We start from the raw sequence: 14,330 nt of genomic DNA, 5'->3' as shown, positions 1-14,330 counted from the left end.
GTTGTCTATGTCTATTGTAAAGTTGCCATGAATAGTGCAAAAATTGTGCAACTACATCAATGGTAGCAGAAATCACATTCCAAAAGTTGTCTATGTCTGTTGTAAAGTTGCCATGATTAGTGCAAAAATAGGGCAAAGCACATCAATGATAGCAGAAATCGCATTCCAAAAGTTGTCTATGTTTGCTGTAAAGTTGCCATAGTGAAAAAATAGTGCAAACTACATCAACGATAGCAGAAATCTCTTAATATTGCAGTGTGCATTCCAGAAGTTGTCTATGTCTATTGTAAAGTTGCCATGCCATGATTAGTGCAAAAATAGTGCAAACTACATCAACAATATAGCAGAAATCACTTAATATTGCAGTGTACATTCTAAAAGTGGTCTATGTTTATTGTAAAGTTGTCATAATTAGTGCAAAAATGGTGCAAACTACATCGATAGCAAAAATAATTTAAGATGGCGGTCCCACTCCAGCGGAGAAGAGACGACATTTTTGGTGATATTCGTACATCTACTACGTCTCACTAGTTTAGTTTATTAATGTGGTTTTAATATCTTCGTAAAGATTATTTTCTCTGCTTTCGAATGGCACATTTAGTTTATAAATAGCTGCAAAGATTTTTAAGCTGTAAAGGAAAACACAAAGGCAAGAAACGGCTTTTCAGCCCTACTTGTCTCAGGAAAGGCAAAATTGTGCAGATCCTTTTGCACCTAAAGAAAAACCGTTTGAGATGTTATGATTAGATGCTAGTGAACAAAGTTAAGCATTTTTATTAGTGTGTATAGCTGTTTATTAGCCACACACCTTTGAAAAGTGTAAGAAACAGGAAACTATTTACACAATAACTTTCAAGATATACATCGTGCTGCGGAGATTTATTGCACAGTTGGAGGTCGTGCAGGGTTTGCTTTTTCCTGAAAATGTCATCTATCTGCTCCATTTAGTGAAAAAGTTTGTGATCAAAGTTAGCGTTTTTTATAAAATGGCTAAAAGAAAATGCTAAACTGTTCAAGTAACAAGCTTTTAGCGATGCTGAGGTTTCGGGTGGAAAAACTTTACACTTTGCTGTCAGAGGATAAGCATCGGTTTTGCTCTACGACTCTCGAGGAATGTGCACAGTCAGGGCGATTTCAGTTAATTTTTTCGTGGTTCGCTAGAAGTGCACAAGCTCTCCGTGAAATATTTTAAGCAAGATTGAAATGCTTCATGGCTTATTTTCTTCTGGCGAATATAACTTAAAGTTTCGGGCTTTCGTTTCTTTATTCAACTGGCAACAATTATCAACTACAAAGTGTATAAAAAACAAGTAATAGTGGAATAGCAGAGCCATGTACGATGGATGAATGGATGGAATGGATGGAATGGATGGAATGGAATATAGGAGCACCCCTTTTGAAACGGGGTGGTAGCAGTAGCTATCATTCTCATTTTTTTCCTATATCTTAATTATTGTTTTAGATTGGTTAATTATGCCATCATTCTGTTTATCAAATTTTTGTTTCTACATTACTAGCATTATGTCACTTTTCTGCTTTTATGCCACCAATCTTCCAGTCGTTTTTTGCTAGCTTTCACCGCCAGTTTATTCACCCGGCCGCTGGTATCTCTACATCCCAGAGCTTCAGGAACAGTGATTGCGCCTGCATCAACTTCCGGATGGATACCATTACATTCAAGTATAATATGGTCAATTGTTTCACTGGAGTTTCCACATTCAGCACATGCGTCATCTCCATTGTTAAATTTCTTTTTGTAGCTGCGTGTTCTAAGGCACCCTGATCTAGCTTCAAAAAGTAGGGCACTGCCTCTTGAGTTATCAAAGAAAGCTTCCTTCCTGATCTGCCTTTTCCACTTTCGGTATAATTCCACACTCTGTTTCTTTTCCATCAAATTTTTCTAATTTTTACCTTCTGTGTTTTTCACCTGTTGCTTAACACTCTTTATTTCTTCGTCGATAAATGTAGTAGGTAGCGCCATCTACAAAATGTATGTGCACTAAGAATGTCAGTTCAGAAATATTACTAGGGTGGCACTAGAAACACCCTGAATCGAGGGGTATTTACGAGAGGGTACAATATTTCTATGTTTTCACTCTGCTCTTTTCTTTTCATTGAGTGAGGGACGTAAACACTGGCGGGTCGGGTCGAGTGGTCGAGTCGAACTCCGGGGCAGGAGTGGGTTGACTCGGCTCAACCCCGCTGTAGAAAGCATATAAACGCGTTCGAGTTGAGTCGGGGCACAGTGGAACGTTGTGCGATGGATTAGATTTGCCACTGAGGGGGGCATCCGGATAATTGCTGGGGTATTATTCGGTTCTCCCCCTCCGTGATGAATTGAGTCTCACGACCTCCGCGAATGGACCTTTTTCGAATAGCGCACCCTTCTTGTGGGCGTCAGGTGAAGTACTATTGACGGGACAGGTTGCCAAGAATTTGTGCAGAAATTCCTTCCTATACTTCCTCTCACAAGATATCTGCAGCACTGCAAAAGGCAGACAAGACCTTGCAATTGCGCTTCTTAGTGCCTCTCGCCCCTACGCACTATAATAGAGAATTGTGCTCCTACTGTCACCCCGGCCAATTTGGGGGGCGACATGCCCATAGGAGCACAATCGCCTATTGTAGTGTGCGTGATCCTGATTGGACCAGGATGCCTCTGCCTTTTGCAGTGCTGCAAACACCTTGTGAGACCTAAGTATAGTAGTGGGGCGAGCTTATCTTCCAAACAGTAGTTGAGTGTAGGGCTAGTCTCGTCTCGCCTGTGCGGAGATGTGTGAGTCATCTGTGATCATACATTTGATACACTACCCCACCCTCCTCCCCTGTTAAACCATGACAATGACAACAGGAAGCTGGCGAACCTGGGGAGGCGGGGAAATTACAGTGCATGCATTCGGAAGGCCTTGAAGATGCTTGCACTGCAAGCAATTATTGTGCAGCAGTTCGTGGCGTTGATGAAGTGAGGGACATCGTTTTCTGGAAAAGGATGGGCAGGGAAGTCCTCCCCCTATTTTCGAGTGGCATCCCGGCGGAAATGGCGTTCGAGGAGGCTGCGCGCATGCGCAGTAGCGATACTTGGAAAAGGTTCATTGCAGTGTACACTTGCTTGCTTTGCGATTTATTTATAGCCTCCCGTTCAGTGTATCATACTGTTTGTGTGCCAAGTCCGTCTTCGAACAAAATGCCGCCAGCTAAAGCTCCCGCGCGTGCAGCTGAGGTGAGCGCCAGCTACAGCCAACACTGTACCCCGGCGAACGAAACGTGCTGTCGGTCCAGTACAAGTAGAGGTTTTCGTTACTCGTTTTTAGTTTTTTTTAGTAACACACATGATGTATTCTTGTGTTTGGCAAAAGCAGGTATCTCGCTTCTCATGAGGCTGCCTCGCACGAGAAGCGAATAACCGCTAGCACACTCAATACGGGGAAACCGACACAGAGAGAGGTCTCTTTCCTTCCACAGAAAAGACTAAGCGGAATCAGCTATTGAAAGAACAGTGCTGTCGTAATTTTAACTTGGCAGCTAGAGTTAGATCCAGACAACGTGGAATCTCTCTGCATTCTTATTATCGAGTCAGCTTACACTGAAAGTGAGGTGTTGACGTCTTGTGCATTAGAGGGTCTGTATCATGCAAACTCTCAAAGGAAAAATAAAACTTGATGCTATGGAAATTATCGAATGAGGAGAAGAGGTTGTTACGTGCCGCATACATTTGTTGCACGATATGAAGATTTTACGAGTTAACAACAAAGGAAAAAGTGATAAAAGAAATACTAAAATCCTGCTTAGCTCAGCAAACACGATAAAGAATGCATCGAATCATTTATCAGCCCAAATACATTGTTGTTTGTTTATTTTCTGCATCTTAGGCAGGACAGGAAAACGTGTTATAAAAGTGTGAATAAACTTTGCTTTGACTTTGCCGCTGCACTTCCGTTCATTCGTCGTCGACAACTCATGCAAGCTAGTCCAGCCGAAGTAGGAAATAACCCCCCCCCCCAACACACGCGCGGGCACGCACGCATGCACAAATAAAATGAGGACTCCGTGGAGCATCCAATTGGGAGAGAGGAGGAGGACGCCATAAGTACCTACAAAAATGGCCTCGTTCGGACCTTCTTCTGGCAACTTTCCTGTACAACCCCCTCCCCCCCCACCATTTCCTTTATAGTTCAGTGTGAATCCGCTTCTTCAGTGCCGAAGAGAACATAAATACATGCCTGCATCTTGCGTGGCACATAGCTAACATAGCCTTTTGGTGGATTTCATGTCTCTTTCGCAATATCGATTCTTCTGAAAAGGACAAAAGAAACTGGCAATCATCCACTTATCTGCACTTTGAAACCTACCAGCTCTAGTTTCCAAGGTTGGACAAGCACAAACTAAAAACAAACAAGGAAGACTGTTGATTGAAGTTCAGCTAATTATAGCTGCATTATCATATATGTAATAACGTTCTATAAAACGTTTTTTTGTTGAGCACAAGAGGTTGCAGTTTACACTCCAGTCCAGGAGTGTTCTGGTCCTGGTATATCTATAGCATCAACAATAGGGAGCATTAGAATAGGGGGCTCCTACCGCTTAGGGGAATGGGGTAATAACACGGTAACAATGCGCACGCGCGGAGTGCTGCGATGAACAGGTGGGGTGTGGTAATCACTCTGGGTATGCGCACTTGCGCTCCGCTTTTACCCTATCCCCCTAACCTATAGGATAGTATTCTAAATCTGGCTAATGATCACGTGATTACACAGCGTTAAAGACGATCAAAAGAAACAAGGCAGATGCCGACTACAACTAAGGTTCATCGACAAAGCCTGCAGAAATATATGCATGAGACACAAACAAATAATTTGCATGATATCACCACTTTTCTCTTTTTGGCATCCACTTTTCCTTTTCTCTAGTACTAAATTTTCACTGTGCAATCATGTTGACACCCTGTTTTGTGTTTAGGCAAGCTAGCTTACTGCAGACCAGTCCAACCTCCTCATACACGACTGGGAGCTCTCAGCGGAAACTAGGCAGGAGAAGGAAGGCTCTTGTCACATTGCTGGTGCGTGTATTGTTCTAAGTAGCAGTGGGGTGAAGAGGGGAGTTGAATGAGGCAGCCCGTGCTGCGCAGAACGGCGACAAACGACAAAAGCCCTTCCCTTCTTTGCTGGATTTTCCTGTGGAGCCACAAAAAAGTTCGAAAACCTTCACAGCAACAAAAGAGAAGCCTTCAGGCAGCGCAAGACAAGAGGACTGGGCCACTGGGCACACAATTCCTCAGTCATTTCAGTCATTGATTGTGGCATAGCCTGGTGGCAGAATCTGAACTATTCTCAAGATGGCGACTGTGGAACTGCCATTGCAGTGTACATTCCAAAAGTTGTCTATGTCTATTGTAAAGTTGCCATGATTAGTGCAAAAATAGTGCAGCCGACATCAACGATATAGCAGAAATCACTTAATATTGCAGTGTAGTCTTTGTCAAAAATATATGGCCCAAGGATTTCGCTTCTAAGCCCTGTAACGAGGCTCTTGGAAGCAATATAGGAATATAATAGGTAAGCTAGAGAAGAGTGAGGACAAGATTTGTCATCTGCGAGATTTAGAACGCTGGAGATGCGCAACGAGCCCAGTTATAGGACTTAGAAGCAAAACCCTTGGGCCGTATACTTTTGAAAAAGACTGTACATTCCAAAAGTTGTCTATGTCTATTGTAAAGCTGCCCTGGTTAGTGCAAAAATAGTGCAGTTAACAAGTTGACTTGCATTATTTTTATTGAGCATTGGCCTAGATCCCGATGATGAATTTTTTTTGTTGCAGGGCATGTGTTATTATTACGCAGGTTTTCGACACAACTCTTGCTCCCCAATAAGCTTGCATTTTTCTCTTGGAAGCAGGCCATGCATATGAGCAATGCCTTTGTGGTACTACTGACTGAAGATACCTGGTAGATAAAAAATACCTAGTGATCAATGAGTCAATTCTACGGTAATGCATGAGCATGGCTTGTTGCCTCGCTATAGGTCATCACACACGCTTTCTTACATTGTTTAATTTGGACACGGTCAGCTACAGCTTCTGCAGACCAACAGCTCTCATGTGTAGAGATATGCTCCTGAAGCCCATGCCCACCCACTGAGAAATGAAATTAACACCAGCACATACCGTGAATTGTACTGACTGGTTGGGATTATGATACAGGGCACACAGGCGTTTGTTAGTTGATGGTATGACTCCTGGCCGATGGCTGACACAATAAGTTGTGACTGGCACAATTGTGTTGGATCTCGCGCAGATTCGAACACAACAGGTCCTGCACTTATGTGGCATTTTGGGACCACATAATCTTTGATCAGGGACCACTTCACTTAGCAAGATTGTTGGTCCCTTTTGAGGATATATATATATATATATATATATATTGTAGTGTGGTAATCTTCATCGTTATTGCCGCTGACATGCATCGCGTGCTGGCGCTCTCGAGGACGAAGAAGTTGGTCATTGTCTTCGTGATTCGATACGCCTGACGCTCCGCTGCGAATTCATCCTGAACAGCTGAATCTCTCTGCGTGGACTGAGTAAACACACCCCCTACAATTGGTGCAGGTGCTTCTGGGTACGTTTCCGTCCACCCTGGAACTAAGAAGCTGCAAATTGCCATCTGCGTCCACCATGCCGGATGATACTGCCTCGACATCGCCACCCCTCCCAACCACGGTCCTCTGTTCTGGAGCTCTACGGCAGCGTGACCCATGCCTCTTCAGTGGCACGGCCGATCAAGACGTCGACGATTGGTTGTCGACGTACGAGCGTGTCAGTAGCTACAACAGATGGGACGATACTACCAAACTAAGTAATGTAATCTTTTATCTGACTGACGTGGCGAACCTCTGGTTTCGCAACCATGAGGCAGACCTGCCATCTTGGTCTGCATTTAAGAAGAATTTTTCGGAAGTGTTCGGCCGCCCTACAGTTCGCAAGCTCCGAGCAGAACAACGCTTGCGCGAGCGCACTCAGCAGGCCGAAGAGTCGTTCACGAGTTATATAGATGACATCGTTGACCTCTGCAAACGTGTCGACCCCCTAATGTCCGAAGCAGATAAGATCGAAAACATCCTAAAGGGCATTTCTCAGGACGCGTGCCAGATGCTGTGGGTAAAAAGTCCTGCAACGGTCAGTGACGTGATCAGACTTTGCCAGAGCTATGACGAGCTTCGTAAAAAGCGCGCTTCTACCCTGTGGTCCAGTGGTAGAGACGATGCCATCTCTGCACTAGCGCTGGGCGATTCTACTTCATCAGAGGACAGCCCTTTGCTTCAACAAATCAAGGCGTTCGTTCGAGAAGAGGTCGCCCGCCAGCTATCACTGATCCCTCAGTTACAGGATACTGGCCGCCTTTTTCCTGACATGGCTCCGTCTTTGGCCCCTACCATACGGCGTGCCGTGCCAGATCACATTGCTGATGTTCTTCCGCCCAGCTCCATGCTCCCGCCCAGCCTCGTGCTGCCGCCCAGCCCCGTGCCGACGCAAGTAACAGCACCACTGACTTACGCCCAAGTTGCGGCCAGGCCGCTAATGCCATCAACATCTCTTTCCTACCAGGCCGCTCCTTCCAACCTTCCTTCGCCTTTGCCTGGATCTGCATTCCATGTCCCTATTCCAAGGGTACGCCAACGCCCTACGAACCCTTGGCGAACCGCCGACAACCGGCCAATTTGCTACTCTTGCGGGCTGCCGGGCCATGTCGCACGCCTTTGCCGCCAACGCCTTCCACCATCTCGAGCTGACCTCTGGAACTACTCCTACGATACGGACCAGCCCTCATCGAGAACTCCGCCCGGTTCTGACTTTGCATCTCGCGGCAATCAAATCTATACCACTCGCCGATCACCTTCCCCTCGTCGCCGTTCCCCGTCCCCACTTCTACGTTCTACTGGCACTGGTGAGGGAAACTAACAGTCGCAGTTCCTGGGGCAAGAACTGCGCTTGGTTCAAACTCTTCAAGTCCTCGGTGTTCTCCCACTAACGTAATACAAGTGTTTGTCGACGGCGTCGCAACACTCGCGCTTGTCGACACGGGCGCTGCCGTATCCGTCATGAGTGAAGCTCTTTGCCGTTGTCTTCGTAAAGTGACCACCGCGTTTTCAGACTTTTCGCTTCGCACCGCCTCATCACAGCGCATTCATCCCTCAGCGGCGTGCATGGCCCGTGTTCTCATCGAAGACGTCTTATACACCATCGAGTTTATTGTACTGTCTCGCTGCTCACACGACATCATCCTGGGCTACGATTTCCTTTCCACTCATCATGCCGTTATTGACTGCGCCCGCGCGGAAGTTTCCTTTTTACCTCTTTGTGATACCGTCTTGTGTGACGTCCCTACCTGGCCTGCAAAACTCCTTGTCGCCAATGACACAGACATTCCTCCATTTTCTGCTACCCTCGTTCCACTCTCCTGTGAAAGCGTTATTAGTTCGACTGTCTTCTTCACATCTTCCGACGCCGCTTCACGGCATTACTGCCTCCTGCTTCCATTTGCTGTCCTCAAGTTCGAAGATGGCCTTAGTGCAATGTACGTCTCAAATCCATTTTCATGCCCGTCCGTCCTGCTATGCGGCGAGTGTCTCGGTCGTATTGAAGAACTTGATCCCGCGCTTGTAAATACTCTTCCTGCCATGCCTACTTCATTAGACGTTAATGTTCTCAGCTCTTGCGATATAGCGACCGCTTCGACACCACCCGATGTTCTTCAGCAAGCTATTGACGCAGATCTTCCACCCGCACAACGCGATCAGCTCGCTGCTCTTCTACAGAACTTCACTTCTACCTTTGATCTTCCTCACACTGCTCCGGGTCGCACGTCTGTCGTTACGCACACAATCGACACTGGTACAAACGCACCTTTACGACAGCGTCCTTATCGCGTGTCAGCCTCTGAGCGCCAGGTCATTGCTGATAACCTGGACGACATGCTTCGCCGGGGCGTCATACAGTCATCTAACAGTCCATGGCCTTCTCCGGTTGTTTTGGTCACCAAGAAAGATGGTTCCATCCGGTTTTGCGTCGGTTACCGTAGACTAAAAAAGATCACACGCAAAGATGTCTATCCTCTGCCGCGAATCGACGACGCCTTGGACTGTTTACAGGGAGCCGAGTATTTCTCCTCATTGGATTTGCGCTCTGGCTACTGGCAGGTACCGATGGCTGATGATGACCGCTCAAAAACTGCCTTTATAACACCGGACGGCTTATACGAGTTCAACGTTATGCCCTTTGGCCTTTGCAATGCCCCAGCTACTTTCGAGCGCCTGATGGACACTGTTCTTCGTGGACTCAAGTGGCAGACCTGTCTTTGTTATCTGGATGACATCATAGTTTTTTCCACCGACTTTTCTTCTCACCTTCTCCGCCTAAAGCATGTCCTCACGTGTCTCGCCGACGCTGGGCTTCAGTTGAATTTGAAGAAGTGCCACTTTGCCGCTCGAAAACTCACAATTCTAGGCCACGTAGTCTCTAAGGACGGCATTCTTCCTGATCCCACCAAACTTCGCGCAGTTGCAGAGTTTCCGAAGCCAACCTCCCTGAAGCAGCTCCGGAGCTTTATCGGCCTCTGCTCCTACTTTCGACGCTTCATCTTGAACTTCGCCTCTATCATCGCTCCTCTGACCCAGCTCCTTGCCGGTAGCTCCGACCTTTCCTCCTGGACTCCAGCCTGCGACAAAGCCTTTAACACTTTACGCCGCCTTTTGGTTTCACCTCCCATTCTACGCCACTTTGATCCGACTGCGCCTACAGAAATCAGACTGACGCCAGCGGTATTGGGCTTGGTGCCGTTTTTACCCAACGCAAGCCTGGTTTCAGCGAGTATGTTGTGGCATACGCCAGCCGAACATTGACGAAAGCAGAGTCTAATTATTCAGTCACAGAAAGGGAATGTTTGGCCATTATTTGGGCCATCGGGAAATTTCGTCCCTATGTGTATGGCCGACCGTTTTATGTTGTGATCGATCACCATGCTTTGTGCTGGCTCGCCTCTCTGAAAGACCCGTGTGGTCGCCTTGCTCGCTGGGCTCTCCGTCTCCAGGAGTATGACATTCATGTCATTTATCGGTCAGGTCTGAAGCATACGGACGCGGATGCTTTTTCCCGCTCGTCATTGCCAAGTGATACCACGTCGGTGCTTACGATTTGTCTACTCTTGCCACTATCGACATGGCTACCGAACAGCGGAATGACCCCTGGATCAGGGCACTTTTGGATTTTCTCTCAAGTCCTACTCCCGGTCATTCATCCAAAGCGCTCGTCCGGCAAGCCCACCACTTCTCCATTCGTGACGGTCTTCTCTATCGCCGCAATTATTTGCTTGATGGACGGAAGTGGCTTCTAGTCATCCCGCGTCATCTCCGCGCCGAAATTTGTGCTGCGTACCATGAAGACCCACAGTGTGCTCACGGTGTTGATTGAAAACCTACACGCGCCTACGTCTGCGATTTTACTGGCGTGGAATGCACCGCTTTGTACGACATTTCGTGCGCGCTTGCGAATCATGTCAACGCCGAAAAACTCCTCAGAAGTCTCCTGTTTCATTGCAGCCGTTACTCTGTCCTGCTCGTCCGTTTGACCGCGTTGGCATAGATCTCTATGGCCCTCTTCCTACTACTGCCGCTGGAAACCGGTGGATTATCGTGGCAGTAGACCATCTTACTCGCTACGCTGAAACATCACCGTTACCCTCTGCCTCAGCAAGAGACGTTGCTTTGTTCCTTCTCCACAACTTGATTCTTCGCCACGGGACTCCGAAGGAGCTACTCAGTGACCGCGGACGCGTTTTCTTGTCCGACGCTCTTGAAGCCCTACTGAAAGAATGCCGCATCATTCATCGCACCGCTACTTCTTACCACCCTCAAATGAATGGCCTGACAGAACGTTTCAACTATACTCTGAGTGACATGTTGGCCATGTACGTTAACGACGCTCATTCCAACTGGGACTAGGTTCTTCCCTTCGTAACTTACGCGTATAACACTGTGATACAGACCACCACTGGATTCTCTCCCTTTCTTCTTTACGGGCGCGAGCCAACCTGCACAATGGACGCGCTTTTGCCCTACCGCCCTGATGTTTCTGAATCAATGCCACTCTCGGACGCCGCCCAGTACGCAGAAGAATGCCGCCAGCTAGCTCGCTCGCTTACAAAGGAAAACCAGTGGCAACAAAAACACCATTGTGACACTGGCGAGGCTCCTTCTTATGCACCCAACTCCTTGGTGTGGCTCTGGGTTCCTGCCACAACCGCCGGCCTTTCAAAGAAGCTTCTTGCTCGGTATCACGGTCCATACCGAGTCCTTCAAAAAAACATCTCCCGTCAACTACGTAGTTGAGCTCGTTACGACCTCTGCGGACTTGCGTCGCCGTGGACGCGAAATAGTTCATGTGAACCGAATCAAGCCATACTACGATCCGTCTGTCCTTTCGGCTCCATGAGTCGCCAGGATGGCTCCTTCTCTGCCCGGGGGGAAACTGTAGTGTGGTAATCTTCATCGTTATTGTCGCTGACATGCATCGCGTGCTGGCGCTCTCGAGGACGAAGAAGTTGGTCGTTGTCTTCGTGATTCGATATGCCTGACGCTCCGCTGCGAATTCATCCTGAACAGCTGAATCCCTCTGTGTGGACTGAATAAACACCCCCCCTACAATATATAATAGGACAAGTATTTGATCAGGGAGATTTTCAGTTCAGTCTAATTACATTTCTGTTCCAGTTCTGTTCTTTTTTTCTTACTCTCCCCTCGCTTCCTTAATTGTTTACCTTTTCTTCCCGATGAGAACTTTGCTGACAGGTAGCAGTCAGCGCACTTCTTCTTTTTAAAGCTTGTAACATTTGTGAATTAATTTAAAGCACAGTTCACTAAAGTGAGCTGCTGTATGAATAAAACAAATTAAAATTGGGTATTCCAAGAAACAATTATACTGCTGTAGGATGAAATGTGGATGTAGAGCTTGTAACTTTTTTTTTTATATTTCATACCTGCTGCGGCAAACCCTTGCAGCATGTAACATCAGGTTGAAGGTGACACCACCAGGATTTTGGAAGCGCAATTACCCATAGAGCTGGAGTTCAACATATCTTCATTATTTTGCGCTTCTTAGGCTCACCCGCTGTAGTGCCCACCATGATGCATGTCATGTGTGTTCCATGACCTCCACTCTCTGGTCATCTCTGGAGCGGTGGCGAGCACTACAATTTAGGTGGGAGGGAAAAGGCCACGTGCAACGGGCTTGACAGAGTGGTGTGCACAGAGGGGCATTGCAGCGCAAAATTTTTTAAACAATAGTGTGGAAGGGTAATTGCACTTCTGAAGTTATGAACACTAATATGTCTGTCACTATGGCCTGCTAATTGCAATCCTGCAAGGAGCAAACTGTAAAGGTTAAAAAGGTCACTAGTAGTTGGCCAGGTTGGTTAGTGTACCAGCATGTTATTTTTAATCTGTCTGAACGGCCTAGTGGGTGTTGTTGAAAAGGATGTAGTATCTGTGGGAGTTTCTGATGACTGCAGTGTTTTCAAAGAAATAGTAAGTGATTATGATCACAACTGTCACTGCAGAAATCCACTGTGATGTGGATATTAACCAAGACAAAACCATATGGTTACTGATCACAAGAAGAAGTGCCTAGACTACACAGTTATGTACTTTGCAACTGTCCTATTGTAGAAGTAGAGTGCTATAAATCAGTTCAGTTCAGTCGTGTCCAACTTTTCGTGACCCTATGGACCATATCACGCCACGCTTTCCGGTCTCTCACTATCTTCCTAACATCACATAACTTCATCTGCAGCACCTCGAGGATGCCATCTAACCATCGCGTTCGCTGCCTACTCCTTCTCCGGTGACCCTCAACCTTTCCCAACATCAAATACCTTGGAGTAATCTGCACTAACAAGCTTACTTGGCTCTCATGCAGTAAATAATGGTTTATCAAAAGGAAACATAGAAACATTTCCATCAGGACCAGTATCAGTGTGTACAACGCCTGCATGAGGCCTTAACTTGAATGTGCGACAGCTGTGTGGAATACACATAAAATAAAAAAGACATAGCTCAACTGGAGCCTGTTAAAAATCGGTTGATTTTATTTGTGGCAAATATAGAACAGGTTCTCCCAGGTTCTAATTATAAGAAATAGCCTACAGTATTTAGCAATAAGAAGAAAAGTTAGCTATTTAACATTGCTTCGTGGTTGCATCTCTGGAAATCTGAAGGCAGATATTCTCAATTATGTGAAATTGGCTAACACTAGAACATGGCATGTACATGAGCATTCACAAGCCCCAATTTTTATGCAAATCAAACAGGTTTAAGCATTTTTCCCGAATACTCCTGTGGAGTGGAATTGTCTTCACTTGGGCTTATGTAAGTCCAAGTGTTTCGTGAAGGAGTTGGAGGTTGATTGCATGGCTCCCCTGTATCGTTGCTGCGGTGACTGCCGGTTTTGATGCCCTGCATTATGACTTTGTGGCTGGGGGTTTCATAGTTTTTATATTTTAGTTTGGGTGCCCCTCTATTTTGGGTCAATGCTAGGGCTCGTAGCATGTACAAGGAAACATTATAAATTAACCCGTTTCCTGAGGTCAGTTGGCATTGGTAGACAGAAGGCACCTTTATGCCTACGAGACCCTCTTGCAAAGGCATGCAAGCGAGACGCACGTGCAGACAACAAGGTGCTGGGCCGCACATACACCAGCTGCCCTCGGCACCGGGCGTTGCTGTTGGTGGCGGGGACACTGGCAGTGCTGGTGCTGGTGGCTCTGATTGCTGCCCTGGCCCGACCCACGGCGCGTTGCCCGCCACCAGCTGCTCGGATGGGGGGAGGGGAGCCTCCGAGCACTTGGGCCCCCCGCCGCCCCACGGCCGAAGACCAGCCGTGGCCACATGTCCGGCTGCCAGACTTTGCCTCACCCATCCACTACGAGATTCTGCTGCAGCCCAACTTGACCCTGGCGACGAGCCAAGGTCGGGTCAACATCAGTCTGCGGCTACTGCGTGCCTCTAACTTCCTGGTGCTGCATGCCAAGAACCTGAGCCTGTCCCAGGTCACCCTGCACGGTGCACAGGGCGTGCAGGTGGTGCGCTGGGAGCAGCTGCTTCTCCACGACCAGGTGGGTCACTTGTCGTTTTGATTGGTTCAAAACATTTTTCAGAACAGTGAAGCTCTTCAAGGCAACTGACTACATCATCTACATGAAAGGAACTTGTGTGTTTCACTCACATAAGACCTATATATCTGCATAGAATAGGGCCCCCAATTTGCTTGCTATCTAATATGCCTTGATG

The 14,330-nt window shown here is 47.1% G+C and overlaps 1 protein-coding gene across 1 annotated transcript in view; it reads left to right on the top strand.

Moving 5' to 3' along the window:
- The window catches only part of LOC146187000 (endoplasmic reticulum aminopeptidase 1-like), a 72,801-nt gene that overhangs the window by 4,378 nt on the left and 54,093 nt on the right, over positions 1-14,330 (top strand). Inside the window, exon 2 of the mRNA XM_084607539.1 lies at positions 13,710-14,155. Coding sequence (XP_084463665.1) covers positions 13,710-14,155 — 446 coding nt within the window. The remainder of the gene's footprint in view (positions 1-13,709; positions 14,156-14,330) is intronic.

This window comes from Amblyomma maculatum, chromosome 6 (assembly GCF_055883805.1).
Source record: "Amblyomma maculatum isolate TAMU_Amacu chromosome 6, ASM5588380v1, whole genome shotgun sequence".
Taxonomy (NCBI): Eukaryota; Metazoa; Arthropoda; class Arachnida; order Ixodida; family Ixodidae; genus Amblyomma; species Amblyomma maculatum.
This window is presented reverse-complemented; position numbering and strand designations above follow the sequence as displayed.